At 36.9% G+C, this 17,280-nt stretch overlaps 1 protein-coding gene and 1 long non-coding RNA gene across 7 annotated transcripts in view; one reads left to right on the top strand and one right to left on the bottom strand.

The window, feature by feature from the left end:
* The first annotated feature begins 12,302 nt into the window (after positions 1 to 12,302).
* Positions 12,303 to 13,674, top strand: LOC138899601 (uncharacterized). The gene is made up of 2 exons (XR_011411335.1): positions 12,303 to 12,953; positions 13,620 to 13,674. It is a non-coding gene; the product is annotated as an uncharacterized lncRNA (long non-coding RNA).
* A 1,273-nt stretch (positions 13,675 to 14,947) lies between these two features.
* LOC104085624 (probable pre-mRNA-splicing factor ATP-dependent RNA helicase DEAH9) overlaps positions 14,948 to 17,280 on the bottom strand; it is a 200,141-nt gene continuing 197,808 nt past the window's right edge. For all 6 annotated transcript variants that reach the window (XM_070186211.1, XM_070186212.1, XM_070186210.1 and 3 more), the window contains 4 exons: positions 17,123 to 17,209; positions 16,504 to 16,557; positions 16,286 to 16,365; positions 14,948 to 15,313 (listed from right to left, as the gene is read on the bottom strand). In XM_070186211.1, the coding sequence (XP_070042312.1) occupies positions 15,166 to 15,313; positions 16,286 to 16,365; positions 16,504 to 16,557; positions 17,123 to 17,209 (369 nt within the window). In that variant the 3' untranslated portion in view covers positions 14,948 to 15,165. The remainder of the gene's footprint in view (positions 15,314 to 16,285; positions 16,366 to 16,503; positions 16,558 to 17,122; positions 17,210 to 17,280) is intronic.

Raw genomic sequence — 17,280 nt, 5'->3', positions numbered from 1 at the left:
GACCTTTTATTTGGTACCCACATTACAAGCCTATACCCTTTTTATTCTTAATTGACATTGTTTTGATCCTTTTACCTCTTAAAGCACTTTAATTGTTAGATGAGCGCTAAAAGAAGTAAGAAGGGACTAAGTGTGGGGTGACTTTTGAGTGGAACCAATGAAAGAAAGAAGGGTGCACTTATTTTGTTGTCTTATTCTTGCTAGTGGGTATGAATTAAAGTAGTGCTTAAAGAAAGAGGAAATATTGTTGGGGTGATATTATTTGTGAAATTGAAGTGGTGTTGAAGAATTTGCGCTTAAGTTATTTGATGATGTGTTAAAGTGCTTAGGAAGTTGAGTCACTATTCCTAAAATATATCCTACCCGTCCCTTAGCCCACATTACAACCATGAAAAAAGTCCTAATTGATTTTAGATCGAGCGAGCTTACATTAGTAGAGATTTACATTAAGGGCAAGCCTATGGTACCAACTGCATGCATGCGACTTCTTTTGTGAGAGTGAGCGATTTTCTTTGTGAGCATGAGATTCGAATGTGTGGATTGATTCTACTCTCTTTGCTTTTGTTGTGAGGGCACATGGTTTCACGAGGGATAGGTAACGTTATTAGACTTCTCTATGATGTTGGTTGTTCAAGCCATGAGTGCATTGTGACATTGAGTCGGTTTTTGAGGTTAGGATTGTTGTGAGCATGTTGTCTTTGTTCGAATATGTTTAAAGAAGGGCATAAGAAAAGGGAAGTGTGTTGATGCATAGTCTAGAGCCTAATTGTAGCAAATAACCACGGTCATAGGTGCAGTGTGCTTTGAACGATAAGAGTTTAATTTTGTTTCGTCTACTATATGATGGTTTGTTCGAGGACGAACAAAGGTTTAAGTGTGGGGTAGTGATGTTTGGCATATTTCGATATGTGTTAATGTTACTTTACCCATGCTTTAACCACTTTTTGATGTTATTTAATCTTTAAAACACCCAACATGGTGTAATTATTGGTTTGATGACTAATTAAGTTATATGTGACGATTTAAGGTGTTCGGAGTGCAAAATATGAAGAAAAGGTGGTTTAGCTAGAGGAAGAAGGGTTGGATGCGTCGCATCCAACCTAGGAAAACATCATCCTGCATGCAACCTTAGCAGTGAAGTTGTGCCATCGCGTCCGCCATCGCGTGCGAAACTGGGAAGTAGAAGTGAAGCTGGATGCGTCGCGTCCACCATCGCATGCGAAGCTGAGAAATAGAGGACAAGGTGGATGCGTCGCATCCGCCTTCGCAGGCAAAAATTGAAATGGAGGACAAGGTGGATGCGTCGCATCCACCTTAGCATCAATCCCTGAAGCCGAATTGGACTAGGAATGGGAGAGCTTTGGCCCACGACTTTTGTACGCAATATATAAGCTAAAAACGCCTCTTTTAGGTTATCTAACATATTGGGAAGAGAAAAAAAACCAGGAAAAAGCTGTGAAGGCCGGAATTCATCAAGTTTCATCTTTCTCCCACCAAACTTAGTAATTTTTATGTTTCTTTGTATGATTTGTTGTTTGGCTACCATGTCTATGTGGAGCTAAACTTCACGTTCTAGGGTTGTGGTTCTTTCATGACTATTGTTATTCGGATATTGATTTTGACTTCTTGATTTATCATATTAGTTTATTTATTCAATCTTGCGCTTAATTATTTAATTGCTTGATCACCAATTGAATATTATCTACGAATCTAGAATTGAACTCGAAAGTGGGAATTCTATATTGCATATAGGATTGAGTAGGGCAAGTTCTTGAACTCGGGCATCGGGGAACGGATTCGTGGTTAGGATAGACATATACCTAATTGCCTTGCTTGGTTGATTTACAGGAATTATAAATGCGTTCTTGTTGATTCTAACTCCATAGACATATAGGCGTTAGGTTAGCTTGAATAGGCGAGTAAGAACTCGACAGATTCTTATGAGCAATATTAACCCTGTCAACCAATAAGCTAGATAAATTAGTCGGTCAATTCAATTGAAGAATACAATAGGATTGTTAGATAGACCATAACCCTAGATCGTTTTCATTACATTGATATCATTAAAATCTGCTCTTTCTCTGTTCAAAGTTTATTATTTATATTTTTTTATTTAATTAGTTAGAATAAAATATTTTTAGATTTAATTCTTGTTTAGATAATTAAGATAGGCTAATTTAGAAATTTGAGAAAACACATTATAAACTTAAGTGAGCCGAGGGTCTCCCGGAAACAACCTCTCTATCCCTCCGGGGTAGGGATAAGGTATGCATACACTCTACCCTCCCCAGACCCCACTTGTGGGATCCTACTGGGTTGTTGTTGTTGTTGTTGTACATTATTAACTTAACATGTAACAGAACATAATAATAGTTCAACTTATCTAGTATTGTTTCTTCCTTTTTATCCTAAAGTAGTAAGGGACAATATGCAAATGTTAGTACAAGATCCGTTTCGAGTAGAAGCTGTGTTCGTGCGGGACATGAACATGCAGTTACGAAATGAGTTCAGCCATGCTTTCGCTGATCAAAGCAAAAAAAAAAGAAGATGTTCAGCGACGATGCACGCACGCACATATACGAAGGAAGGATGGCGACAATAAAGAACCAATTCCTGACCAAACCATGCTATAATAGGATGCAACAATTTTGAACATTCAATGTGTGTTAACTATCCATTCGACTCAACAAGTATAGCCTCTTCTTAGCTCTCGGGGTTTTGGTTCAGTGGTAAGGACAAAGCACATGTGTGAGCACGGCGTATGTATCATGGGTTCGAAAACTACCACAAACAAAGTCTGGTAGTTAAGTTGGGAGAGAGTTATAGGGGCGAGCCCAAACTCCCCGGAGTTTGAAGCCCACATGGGAAGCCCTAAACAATCCACATAAAATAAAAGAAATGTAGCACCTTTCTTTAGACAAGAGTGGGTTGCATCTTATGTATCAGCGATTATACATAATCCTTTTAGTTATTCATGCTCCTCCCGTTTGGCCATTGATTTTGGCTACTACTTTTCAAGTTGATTTTTTTTCTTCAAATTCCCAAAAATTGATTTATGACAGTTTTTGGGTGAAATTTTCTTTCACTCACAAAACTTAAATATTTTTTTCAAATAAAATGCATGTCCAAACACAATTTCAACTTTCAAATATTATTTTTCAACATAACTTCATGTAACGACCTGACTTGTCGTTTTAAAAATTTACGTCCCGTTCAACGATTTAAGGTCCCGGGAAACTTCATAATATGTATTATGACCCACGGGTGTTGTCGAGTTTGATTTTCGGAAGATTTAAAATTTAATTGAAAGAGAAATTATCATTTTGAAGCTTAAATGGAAAGAGTTGACCAAAGAGTTGACTTTTGAGCAAACGACCTCGGAATAGAATTTTGATGATGTCAATAGTTTCGTATGGTGATTTTGGACTTAGGCGCGTGTTCGGATTTGGATTTGAAAGTCCGTAGGATAATTCAACACATTTTGGCGAAAGTTGGAAAATAGACGATTTTCGGAAAGTTTGATCGAAGGTTGAATTTTTGATAATGAGGTCGGAATCCGATTCTGAAAATTTGGAATAGGTCTGTTATGTCACTTATGACTTGTGTACAAAATTTGAGGTCAATCGGACTTGATTCGATAGGTTTCGGCATCGAATGTTGAAGTTGGAAATTTCATAATAGACTAAAGTTTCAAGTGAGTTCGCACAAGACCTAACTTCAAACGAGCATACCTCTGTTGATATGAAGAGTTATATAGTGTGTTACCTATCAAAAGAAATTTCTATGTGTCTAGTTTCCAAAGCTTTAAACCGTTCATCATTTGGACACTCCTATACGAAGTTATGACCAAATTACCAAAGACTGGAAAAATACAATTTTGCGACCAATTATGCGATCGCAAAACTGCTTCTGCGACCGCAAACTGGTCACATAATGGACCAGAAGAGCCCAGTTCTGGGCAGTGATTTTGCGATCAGTTTTACGGCCCGGATACCCATTCTGCGGTCCATTATGCGACCGCAGACCTGCTTTCGGGGGGTTAATTTTTTTATTTTCATTACCCGACCCCATTTTGATAAATAGGATTTGGGGCTTTTTTGGGGTGTTTTTCTGAGGGTTTTAGAGAGAAGTTAGAGCATTTTAGAGAGAGAAGGAGGGAACCTAATATTCTAATCATCCAATCTTCAAGAATCAAGGAAGCTAATCACAAGATCTTTATCAAAGAGGTAAGATTCAACCCCTAGTCTTCAATTTCGAGTTTAGGGTAAAAGATTGGTGATTGGGAGTATGATTCTTGGGTGTAAGAGTATTATGTATATATGATTGTACCAATAAGGTTTGTAGGAAGATTTTTGAGATCAAATAAGTAAAGATTGGGTTGTGGAATGAAGGAAATCTTGTAGAAGAACCTTGTAACCAAATTTGTACACCTAGTGTTTGATAAAATGCTCAAATGAGCTGAAACCATGAAAATCTTCCTAATTATGGTTCACTTTTGTTATGATTCTAAATAGATTGAAGTTTCTAGAATTTTTGGAACCTTGTAGTAATGCAAGGAAGGCTCAAGAAAGATTGGAGCCGTCCGGAGGTCAATTCAAGCAAGAAGGCAATTTTGGAATATCGGCCTAACTTCAAAAAGGTAAGTGTCTTGCTTAAACTTGAGTGGGGGAATTTTTCCTTAGGCATTGAGTCTTATGTGCAAATTGTATAATTGAAAACCATGTACGCGAGGTGACGAGTACGTACTTGATTTATATGTGTGAATTTCATTGATTAAAGAGAGCAGAGAGTCTATATATACAGTATTACAGTATTTTCATTACCATCGAGTTATAATCGATGGGCAGGCCCCTATTGGGCAACCTCTGATCAGATGATAAGTTATATACCAAGCCTACTGTGGCCGAGTACATATGAGCGAGCCCATTTGGTCGAGATACAGAGCCTAGTATGGCTGAGCACCTATGAGCGAGCCTAATACGGCAAAGCAGTTATATATTTATACCGTGCCTTATAAGGCCGGACAACTATTTACTTACTATATTGAGAGAGTTGAGCCAGTATCAGCAGGTAAGTATATCTTCAGATTATCATTTACTTCCAGTTGCTTTCAATTATTATATTATCAGTTTAGTTTCAGCTTTCAGTATATTGCCTTACATACTTGGTACATTATTTTGTACTAACGTCCCTTTTCTTGGGGCGCTGCATTTCATGCGTGCAGGTAGAGACAGACAGACGGGTAGACCTCCTCATTAAGTGTTGCCCGAGTTCAGCTTGATCGGTAAGCTCCATGCCTTTCAGAGTTGTCGGGTCTAGAGCTTTATGTACATCTTTTGTATATATTTATATATGTTATGAGTAGGTCATCACAGTATACCCACCAGTAGAGGTTTGTAGACATATCATGTCAGTTAGTGCAGTATGTTGGGTTGGTAGGCCTTTTATGTATATTTTTTTAGTTTGCCAACTGTAGTAGTTATGACGGCCTTTTCGGCCCATCTTTATATTGATATTTAGTCAGCATTCGCAGTTGTCTTGCAATGCAGTCCATGGCCAAAGTATGACATCACAAGTTCAAAGTTCCTTAGTCGCAAGTTGGTACGCAATGTTAGGTGAGGCACCGGGTGACGATCTCACCCCCCAGGTTCGGGGCGTGACATTTAGAGTAAGCTGGTATTGTCTTTAGCGTCACCTGAGATTAGTGTCCTGTGTAAGAGGCTCTGTGTACTGAGTTGCGGATTCTCGATTTGCTTTACAGCATTAAAGTGGCCGGTAGTATAGAGGTGCAGACCCGTTACCTGGTGCGAAAGGTCGTGGGAGTGCGTCCCATGGAAAGATTGTGTAAGTGTGACATGTAGTTACCTGATTGATTATGAAGATTGTGGTACTATCGCTAGTATGAGAATTTATGCCTGAAAGGCGCTTGGTTCATTTGATTGTGAGTTGTGGAAGTTTGTTCCGAATTCGATGGTTGTTCTTGCGTGTCATGGGAAAATGGTCATTGTAGATCCTTGAAAGGGTATTAGCCCAATGCGGTACGATTTGAATCGGCTTGAGGTCCGTGGATGGATCTAAATGTGAATAAGGGCTCTATATCAAGCCGGATGTGTTTATTTCAGGATAACATTGTTTTCGGAAGGGTCTTCGAGCCTTGGATGTTATTTCTGTCGTCAGCTATTCCGTGTAATCTATATTATACCAAGTGGGTTGTGAGGTGGTTTGATTATTCGCACTCGTATTGAGATCCCGTATGGTTTGTGGTATTATTTGAGCAGGATGGCTCTCAAGATACGGGTCATATATCGCACCTTAGTGGTGCTTGAGTTTTGTAGCGCGTGACGCTACCCGTCTCCTCAGGATTTGTATTGTGCACTTAGCGTGCTTGTGGTTGATATACGGGTATTTCGCATGTATGAGCATTTTAGGTCGGTAAGTATTTCCTTATAGATTATTATGTGTGGATCGGGTGGCATGCCGCCACGGGTATGTTGTTTGGATTGGGTAGCACGTCGCAACGGTATCATGTGTGAATCGGGTTGCACGCCGCAACAGTGTGATGTTGAGTACGGTTTCCCATATCTATTATTGTGTGTTTTGCTTCTCATTTCTGGGGAAGGTTCATAGTACCTTTTCAGTTGTTTAATTAGTTACGTGGGTTGAGAACTTCTTTCCAGAGTCCGTTCTCCTTATGTATTACATACGAGTTCGTGGATTATTGGCACATGGTGGCATCATATGAGACCTTTGGTGGTGTTTATGGTGGCTTATTACCGGAATGACTTGTACCGGGTAAGACGAGATTTTTGGACCTGGGATCGGTGTGATCAGATTTATATGAAGTATATTAAAGAGAAATTATCGTTACGTGGTTCAGAATGAGGTCATTGTTCTTGTCAGGAGAATAGACTCAATGATTTGTTGACTCGTCAGTTGGTTATGAGTTTCTACATATCTCTTCCGTCGTGGCAGTATTCCAAGAGTTGGAACGAGACTTATATGTGTCAAGAGGTGTGTTGTGAGCATAGGATTCATGCAATTTTGGCTATTGTTATCAGAGGTTGTTATTATGGTCATGTGAATTATGCGGTGCATGGCTAGGATTCGGCAAAGGTATGCAGGCATGTATTGGTGCATCGTGTAATGATTGATACGGTGTTCAGATGATGGGAGCAGGCCTGGCAGAAAATTTCGGATGTTGGAATTTGGCTCTAAGGCAAATTCAACTAAACAAAAGGGGAATCTTCAGATTTGGTCAAGCAAATGTACTCAACTGAGTGGTGGTAGCACGGGTAGGTGCACGAGCTTTTAAACAGTGATTTCAGACAATTCCAAAGCAGTTCTTAGCACGTTCGCGGACGAACGTATATTTAAGTGGGAGAGAATGTAATAACCCGACCGGTCATTTTTAGCTCTAGCATGTCATTCAATGGTTTGAGACCCTGAGCAGCTTCACTTCAAGTATTATGACTTGTACGTGTGGTAAAAATTTAATTTCGAAAAGTTCGGAGTTGATTTGGAAAGAAAATTCTAATTTCGAAAGCTTTAAGTTGGAGAAATTGACTAAAGGGTGATTTTTGAGTAAACGACCTCGGAATCGGGATTTGAAGGTTCCAAAAAGTTTGTATGATGATTTTGGACTATGTCCGGATCGGATTTTAGATGACCCCGGGAATGTTTCAGCGCCTATTGTGGAAGTTGGCATTTTGGAAGGATTTCATAAATTTGGGTTGGTGTGCATTTCAATGTTATCGATGTCCGTTTGGGATTTCTGAGTCTGGAAATAGCACTGTATGGTGATTTTGCTATTGGGAGCGCGTACGGATGTGGATTTGGAGGTCCGTAGGTCATTTGGCGAAAGTTAAAAATTTGAAAGTTTTTGAGAAGTTTGACCGGAAGTGGACTTTTTGGTATCGGGGTCAGATTTCTATTCCGGAAGTTGAAGTAGGTCCATAATGTCGAATGTGACTTGTGTGCAAAATTTGAGGTCAATCGGACGTGATTTGATAGGTCTCGGCATCGAATGTAGAAATTGGAAGTTCGAAAGATCATTAATCTGGAATTGGGGTGTGATTCAAGCATTGCTTGATGTGATTTGAAGGCTCGACTAAGTTCGTGATATATTTTGGGACATGTTGGTATATTTGGTTAAGGTTCCGGGGGTCTCGGGTGGATTCCGGGTGGTTAACGGATCGAATTTGGAGTTGAAGCAGCTGGTGTCTGGTACAATCGCACCTGCGAGAAAGGGCCGCAGGTGCGAGCCCGCAGGTGCGGCATTATGGTCGCAGAAGCGGTCATGGATCACCTGGGAAAAAGGGCCGCAGATGCGGAGTTGGGGGCGCTGATGCGCATCCGCAGGAGCGGTCAAGGCTCCGCAGAAGCGTGACCGCAGGAGCGGGTTTTTGTTCGCAGAAGCGGACTTGGCTGGGCATGATGGAAAGATACACCTGCGATGGGGAATGTCCGCAGGTGCGGAGCCGTAAAAGCGGCCAGTGGATCGCAAATGCGAAAGTCTTCTAGGCAGAAGGGTTCTTTTAAAATCGGGATTTAGCCCATTTTCTCTCATTTTTCATTTGGCTGGGGCGATTTTGGAGAGCTCCAAGGGGAGATTTTCATCAAGCATCGCAAGTTAAGTAATTTTCACTATTTATAAGTTAAATACATGGATTCTATGAGGATTTAAGCATGAAAATTAGTAAAAATTGTGGGGGTTAGGTAGAAAACCTAGAATTTGGTATTTTGGATTTTGACCACGAATTTGGGCATGGAATGGAAAATCTTCAAAAATTTTCGAAATCCGATCACGTTGGCCCGAGGGTGATTTTTATCGACTTTTCAAGCGGAGTTAGGAATTTGTTATAAATTGGATTGTAATAAGTATTAGAGTGTATATTTATGGATTTGCAAGTTAATTGACTAGTTTTGGAGCGATGGGCATCGGTGTGAGTCGTTGGAAGGGTTTTTGTGCCGATTATGGAATCTCGGAGCGAGGTAAGTCTCGTTTCTAACCTTGTAAGAGGGAATTGGATTAATTTAATATGTGCTTCTATTTGTGGGGGCTACGTACGCACGAGGTGACGAGAGTCCGTGCATAGTTACTATTATGCTCATGTCCGGGCAGTGCACAATTTAAATATTTATGTTGGAGCGGACCGTACGACCTCGACATGATTTGCGCATGATATAATTGATTGCTTTGGAATTTACAATAAATAATATTGCCTCCTTGCCTGAGATAAATTGTTAAATAATGAAAAAGAAATTTGGAGAGTTCTTAATTATAAAAGAACTGCTTACTTACTTCAAAATATTGGGCTCGCAACCGTATTATTTAATCCATGCCTAATTTAATTGTATTATTTTATTTATTTATAGCGCATAGTAAGTGTCGAAGTCGACCCCTCCTCACTACTTCTTTGAGGTTAGGCATGATACTTACTGGGCACGCGTTTATTTACGTACTCATACTACACTTGCTGCACATTTTTGTACAGGTGCATATATGTCTAGTGGCCTTGTGAGTGCCGAGCCGCGGTTATTGCAGGGACTTAGGTGAGCTGCATTCAACATTACGAGTCTGCAGCCAGCAGAATCTCCCTCAGAGTATTTATATTTTTCTGTCCAATTTGTATTCCGGACAGATGTTGTATTTTATTTTACATTCTTAGTTGAGGTTCATGCACTTGTGATACCGGATTTTGGGGCGATTATGGGTTGCACTGTATAGGAATTGTTAAAAATATTATTATTTATTTTGTAAATTTCATCCTTTACCATTTAATTGAAGGAAATATGATTTCAAAAATATTAAAATGAGAACCAAGTAAAGTATTTATTTTTGGCTTACCTGACAACGGTGTACGACGCTATCACGACCTTTAATAAATTTTGTGTCATGACAAGCGAAACCCCCTTCACCGAAAATTACACCGTATAAGATTAAAAAAAATTCAATATATATTATAAGGTATTGAATCTCCTTAATGTTTTTAGATTTTTACTTTTTTTAAAATTTTTGAATCTCCTTAGTAAAAATCTTGCTTCCACCACTGACTAACGCGATGCTCTGCATAAACGTTTGATGCAGCAATGAATTGAAGCAACATTACTGAGGCCAAGGGAGTCATGTTACATGACCACCATTTACTGCAAAATTTTGGTAGAATCATCGGACTTGGGAAAGATATATGGTAACTATTATTCAACCTGTTACTCTTCCGTTTAAATTTATGTGAACCTATTTAATTGGACATGATGTTTAAAAAAAAACTTTTGAATTTGTTGTAAAATGAGGCACATATATTTTGTTTGACGATAAATTATTGTATAAATATAAATTGTTTCTAAATACGAAAACGAATCATTCTTTTTTGGTACGGTTTAAAAAGGAAATATATTTATGTAAATTGAAACGGAAGAGTATATGACAGTCCTATTTCGAATTTAATCAAATTTCAATACAAATACTAAATATCGAGTGAAAACCCTTTTATAAAAAGAAACTAGCCTCTATTCATTTTTCACTAGTTACATTTTTAGTTTGTGTCTTGTTTTGTTTTGTCCTTGCTGTTGCAACTTGCAATAAAGTCTAGGTCGACGTCTTGTTTTGTACTGTATGTACATTGTGGTACTGTATGACTATTCTCTATCCTATTTATTACCTCTCATTATATTTATTTCAGTTACAAAAGAAAATATTAACGGCCAAATTTCTCAGTTCTCTCACCTAGCCGTTACTATTTACACATATAACTTCCCTTCGTCCATAAAGACTTCCATTACTGGTTCATATAAGATCTCAAAGAATTCCTAAGAATTTACTTGATTTAACCATTCTCACCATTAGTAATAAACACATTTATTAATAATTACTAATACACTTAATACTTATTCTATTACAATTACTTAATATACGTTACACTTTCTTTTCCTATTACTCAATGTAAGTTACTACTTGTATTTTGGATACTATAAATACTAAAGCACATCTTCTCTTTTTCGACACTTTTGTGTCTTCTTCTTCATTGACCATTCTTCTCTGTTTCACTAGAAATCCTTTGTATAGAATTTTTTTTTTTTCACTTTTTCTTCTCATTGTTGGTGTTTTTGCCACACACACACACACACACATATATATAGTTACTCTTTTAGTATGTTGCAGGCTTGTAGTTATAGTGTGAATTACATGTAATAAGTAATAAGTTTTCCTTTATATCCTGCATTAGAATGCTCTAATTTTTAAAAAACAATAGGAATGATTGGGATAAATTTTACATTGAATTTTAATTTTTGAGAAAGTATGAGTACATGCTCAAAACAAATGATAATTTGAGATAATAAGATTATTTTTCTCATCTGAAAATAATTGATATAATTTGTGTCCTGGTACCTTTTAGTGGCCTTTTAACAGTTTTAAAGAGACAATCTCGCCAATTTCTTCAAATCTATTACGCTTCTCTGTGTGGTTTACAACTATATATATCTTAAGCAGTATTTTTCTTGACTCCTTTTTGGCTACTATTTTTCAAGTTAAAAAGTTTTTTTTCAACTTCCCAAAAGTTGATTTATGACAGTTTTTGGGTGAAATATTTTCTCACTCACAAAACTTTAATATATTTTTTTCAAATAACATGCATGTCCAACCACAATTTTAACTTTCAAATATTATTTTTCAACGTAACTTAAAAAACTCTTTTTTCAAGTTTTAATTAAATATATGTTCAACTATGTATTCATTTCTGCTTACGTTTTATCATCCATTTTCATAAGTAAATTTCATACTTATCTTCATGCAAACACTTATACTATAAAAGATACTATATTATTCCTAAATACAATATGTGATACGAGATCATTACATTGTATGTGTACCTTCTTATGGACTTCACCAAAAATAATTAAGGAAGTAATGATATGCAATAAATAAATAAAGTTGAAAAAATTAAACTTGACTCAAGACACATTATGGGAAACGCGTTTCTTTCACGATCTATCTTATCCTTTCATCGATAGAAGTTAGCAATAGCATTATTCTCATATTGGCGGAATTATTAGGGTTGTTTGTCTCCTTATATAGTCACAGACTCTCGAGATAATTCATATTTCAAGACTAGCTATTTTTTAGAGATGCATTATATTTAAAATTCATTTCTTCGTTCGAGCATGCGGGGTGTTAAGCAGGGGCTGAGGAAGAGCATTAATCGCGGGTTCGAACGAACTCAACTTAAATTTTGTATTTATATTAGTAAATACATAAAATATCTATAAATATTTAATTATGAACCTAATAACTAAGATAAACTATGAGTTCGTGATATATTGAGAATCTATAAACTTTAAATCCTAACTCCGTATCTGATGTTAAGGTGTTCCACATTTGTTGAGGGATGGGTTGTTATATGGTCTTGGGCAAGAGTTGGAGTCACTGACCTTGTTTTTGTTTTTTTTGGAAAATTTCTAGGAAACCGTAGCCGCTTCTATTCGGGTGTGCATTTGATAACTAATTCACTGTGCAATTGCTCGCAAATCATATAGAAGATATAAATCGCATTAGGCACGCCCGGTACGACTAGCTCTGACTGAGGAGACTACTGGTGAGGAGAATCGATCTCAGATCTCCCATGTGAGAAATCACTCACCCAACTAACTCAATCAACCCGGAGGCGGGCGTAACTTCACAGTAAGTCTTTGTGAAGGCTTTCTTTTTGTCATTTTTCTCCCTTGTTTAGAACAAGTTGTTCTGACAGTTGCACGAGACATTATTAAGTTCTATAAATAGGGGAGAAACATTGTTTTCCTTTTTACAGTAAAAAACTGAAACTCCAAATAGCTCATCAAAATGTTTTCCAAAACTAACCTTTTTCTTTGCCTTTCTTTGGCTATTTTGCTAATTGTAATATCCTCACAAGCTGATGCAAGGGAGACGTCTAAGGCAGCTGCTCCAATTTCCCAAGGTTTATTTACTTCTTCTATCTATTACTACTCCAGTAGTTATTTTCATTTTTAACATTTTGAGTCTGCGAACGGATGTTATAAATGTTTAAATATTCATGTAACATTTGGCTTAGAATTTTGTGATATTAAATATATCATAATATCTTATAAAGAAATCTCATTAATGAAAAAATTGGAATTTCGGAATTAAATAATTATTAAACGTTGGTAGCATTCTTTGCTGGAGTGATTTAAAAGGAAAGTAAAACACATGATTGAAACGAAGGGAGTAAATGTTTACATAAGTATTATTTAACATTTTGCTGAAAGTTTAATGTCGTTTTGAAACTTTCTGAGACCTTCTACCTGTATAATATTTAGTAATCTAAGGATATCGCAACACCGCAAAAGTTTTTCTTTTTATCTTTATTGAATTTGGTGATTACTTTTTATAATAGTTTAAATTCTATTGCTAGAGCAAGGACACTTCATTTGAAGTAGCGACCTGTCCTGCCAAATGTGTGATCATTTTATTTAAAACTTAAGTTATTAGAGGAGGAACCTACGTTCATCCTAATTTATTTATGTTTGCAGCACTGAGAATTAATATGGTCATAAATTAATTTCCTCCTTTATTGGTTAACCTATAACTAATACATTACTCTACATAACCTAATTTGATGCAGAAATGAATTCAAACAACATTACTGATCAGAAGACGGGTGCCGGAATCATCCGTAAGATACCAAAACGTCCAAAACCAGGAGGCAATATCGCCGGTGTGAGTTTAGTTTTGAGAATAAAGGGAAAGTTATGAATAACCTAATATAATTCTATTCACTTTCCTCTAGTTAATTTCTCTTAGTTTGTGTTTTGTTTTGTTAGTAGTTCCTATTGTTGCAACTTGCAACAAGTCTTGGGTCAACATGTACCTCTTGTCTTGTAGTCTTTCGACCGTATGATATTATACCGTATTGTATTGTATTTTTCTTTAGCCACTTGTTATCTGAAACCAAATCCAATTAAATCTAATTCGCGTTGCATAGGTTCTACTACAGTTAGACCTCTTTATAACATCTTTATATAATAGTCATTCAATGTAAAAGCCAAGTTTTTCTTCGAACCCATTTTTATATTATGTTATAATATATGTTTTCTATAACAACACTTCACTATAGTAGTCAAAAAATATCGGAGCAAACGAGGATGTTATAAAGAGGTTTGACTGTACAAGAAAACGGTTTCTATGAAAAAGTTTATCATTTTTAGAGTTGGGGTATTATCACTTTTAGCCCGCGCCAGAAACTATTTATATCTGGTAGTCAAAAGTGTATAAAATTTGTATAATATTTGTACATAACATACATAATGTATATATATACAAATAATATACAAGTTCTATACATTTTTCGATTATTATTTTTACAGCACCTATAAAGTGTCATTTTTTCTTTAGATAGAGTTCGAACCTAAGATTTTTAATTAAATTGAGTATAGAAATAACATTTATCCATAATATATATACCAGGATCTTGAACATGGTAATCTTATGTATAAGCGATTAAATAATAATTACTGTACTTGATACCGGAAGACATTATAGGAGTTTAATCTGGAAGAGCAATTAGCCCGGTAGAGTGAGAAACTGAAGGAAAGTATGAATTGCTAATCACTTTTGCTAATGGATTAATGCCATATTCAATATTTACAGCGGAGATTACATATATATATGCACTCTAACATGAGCTAATCATTAGTTTTGCCTAGAACAGTTTAAAGTTTAATTAGAAGACTATTCCGTAATCATATATTAGCCTATATCATCTGAAGAGCTGATACTATTTCGTTTATCAAGAATTTAGTTATATAACTATTCATTTCAAAAAAGGAAATCTTCATTTTATAACAAAGATCAGTCGTATATAACCTTTTAAAGCAAATCATATTGTTTTAGAAACTATATTTGACAGACGATAGTTCCAGGAAGGAGAGAAGGAGAAAACAAGAAAAAGAATCCTAAATAAAAATGAGACTTTCATTACGGAGTAGGCTTAGATCCTAATATAATATTTGACCTATTTACACAGTATAATGTTTAAGTGAAAGGTGTTCAACTGGCCTTTCTTGAGTACAACCAATTTACAAGGAGTTATTAGTGTATTTAAAAAGGTTTTCAAATGGCTACAATTTTCCAAACCAGAATAAGGCTGCCAAAGATCCAAGAAAAGTGTATCATTGAGGAATAGAACTATGCATCTGCTTCTGATAAAAATGTGGTGCAGCTTCCGTCAGCCAAGAAGGATCAACAGTAATGACATTTCGCATGTACTGACGATCCGTTGAAACAAGAGAATAGTATACGATCCACTTCGGGTTGACCCTATCAAATTTGAGAAAACACATTATAAACTTAAGTGAGCCGAGGGTCTCCCGGAAACAACCTCTCTATCCCTCCGGGGTAGGGATAAGGTATGCATACACTCTACCCTCCCCAGACCCCACTTGTGGGATCCTACTGGGTTGTTGTTGTTGTACATTATTAACTTAACATGTAACAGAACATAATAATAGTTCAACTTATCTAGTATTGTTTCTTCCTTTTTATCCTAAAGTAATAAGGGACAATATGCAAATGTTAGTACAAGATCCGGGACATGAACATGCAGTTACGAAATGAGTTCAGCCATGCTTTCGCTGATCAAAGCAAAAAAAAAGATGTTCAGCGTCGATGCACGCAGGCACATATACGAAGGAAGGATGGCGACAATAAAGAACCAATTCCTGACCAAACCATGCTATAATAGGATGCAACAATTTGGAACATTCAATGTGTGTTAACTATCCATTTGACTCAACAAGTATAGCCTCTTCTTAGCTCTCGGGGTTTTGGTTCAGTGGTAAGGACAAAGCACATGTGTGAGCACGGCGTATGTCTCATGGGTTCGAAAACTACCACAAACAAAGTCTGGTAGTTAAGTTGGGAGAGAGGTATAGGGGCGAGCCCAAACTCCCCGGAGTTTGAAGCCCACACGGGAAGCCCTAAACAATCCACATAAAATAAAAGAAATGTAGCACCTTTCTTTAGACAAGAGTGGGTTGCTCTAGTGGTGAGCACCCTCCACTTCCAACCAAGAGGTTGCGAGTTCGAGTCACCCCAAGAGCAAGGTGGGGAGTTCTTGAAAGGAGGAAGCCGAGGGTCTATTGGAAACAACCTCTCTACTCCAGGTCTGCGTACACACTAACCTCCCCAGACCCCACTAGTGGGATTATACTGGGTTGTTGTTGTTGTTGTTGTTTGAAGTAATCACATAGTTCCTTGGACTATAGAAACCAGTCATATATAAATAAATACCTGAACAGCACAGATGAAGGATGAATATAAACTTCTTGAGAAGTTCTGACAGTCTTGTACATCCCATTGTGACTGAATGGCTGTTTCAAAGACGAGCAGCAGATGTTATCAAATAGGCTCAGATCAGAAAATATGAGGCAGAACGACAATAAAAATGGAAAGACTGCCCTTTAAGACAAAAATATAACTACGAGACATGTATCAAATCTCATACTCACTTCTAAACGGGAAGCATTGGCAAAAAAACCTGCCGTAATTGCCTTCCTTACTGCCTGCAAAATGACTAATTTTAGCTATGCCTATTACATCATAAGCTCTTCAATGACGGAAAGAATTGCTCCACAATTTTTTAAACCAAATCTTTAAAAAAATAAAATTATGCTACCATCAGGAAAGAGGCCAAGCTGCAATAGCTAAGCCGAAGAATAAATCTTTAATTAGAGCCCTTAGCGGAGTGTGTAGCTCTTCTTTGATGGCCTTTTGGTGGTGGAAAAGAATGCTTCAGGCAACAATATTCATTCAATGGTCTTGAAGACATAATATTAGAAGGTCGCATACTTCAACATTTATATTAGAGCATGCACAGGTCCTGGGTTCGAGCATCACTGCCACCCATTATAAAAACAAATTCCACATGCTTGGCCCCAATTAGGGGCACGTTGAAAACATAATTAAGAAAATAAAAGTATGCTCTTTCTAAAAGTTTAAACTTTTAGACAAGATGGCCACACACTTCAAAAAATGTTAAGCGAGCAATCAATTTTAACACATGGGCAACTGCACCATGGTCTGTTGAATGCTATTGACATTAACAACTGAGTCAGCAAATTAAGTTACCTGCATATCCCCTTCGCAAGATTTCAATCCTATGCCCAACCGTTGTGTAATCCTTTTCAGTTGTTCTCTAACTTCAATTACTTTTCTCTGCATATATAGATGTAGTAGGGAAAAAATCAACGATATTATGAGGGGCACCTCAAAATCCAAATAATAGA

Source organism: Nicotiana tomentosiformis, chromosome 9, assembly GCF_000390325.3.
Source record: "Nicotiana tomentosiformis chromosome 9, ASM39032v3, whole genome shotgun sequence".
Classification (NCBI taxonomy): Eukaryota; Viridiplantae; Streptophyta; class Magnoliopsida; order Solanales; family Solanaceae; genus Nicotiana; species Nicotiana tomentosiformis.
Note: the sequence above shows the minus strand (reverse complement) of the source record. Positions and strands in the feature narration are given on the sequence as shown.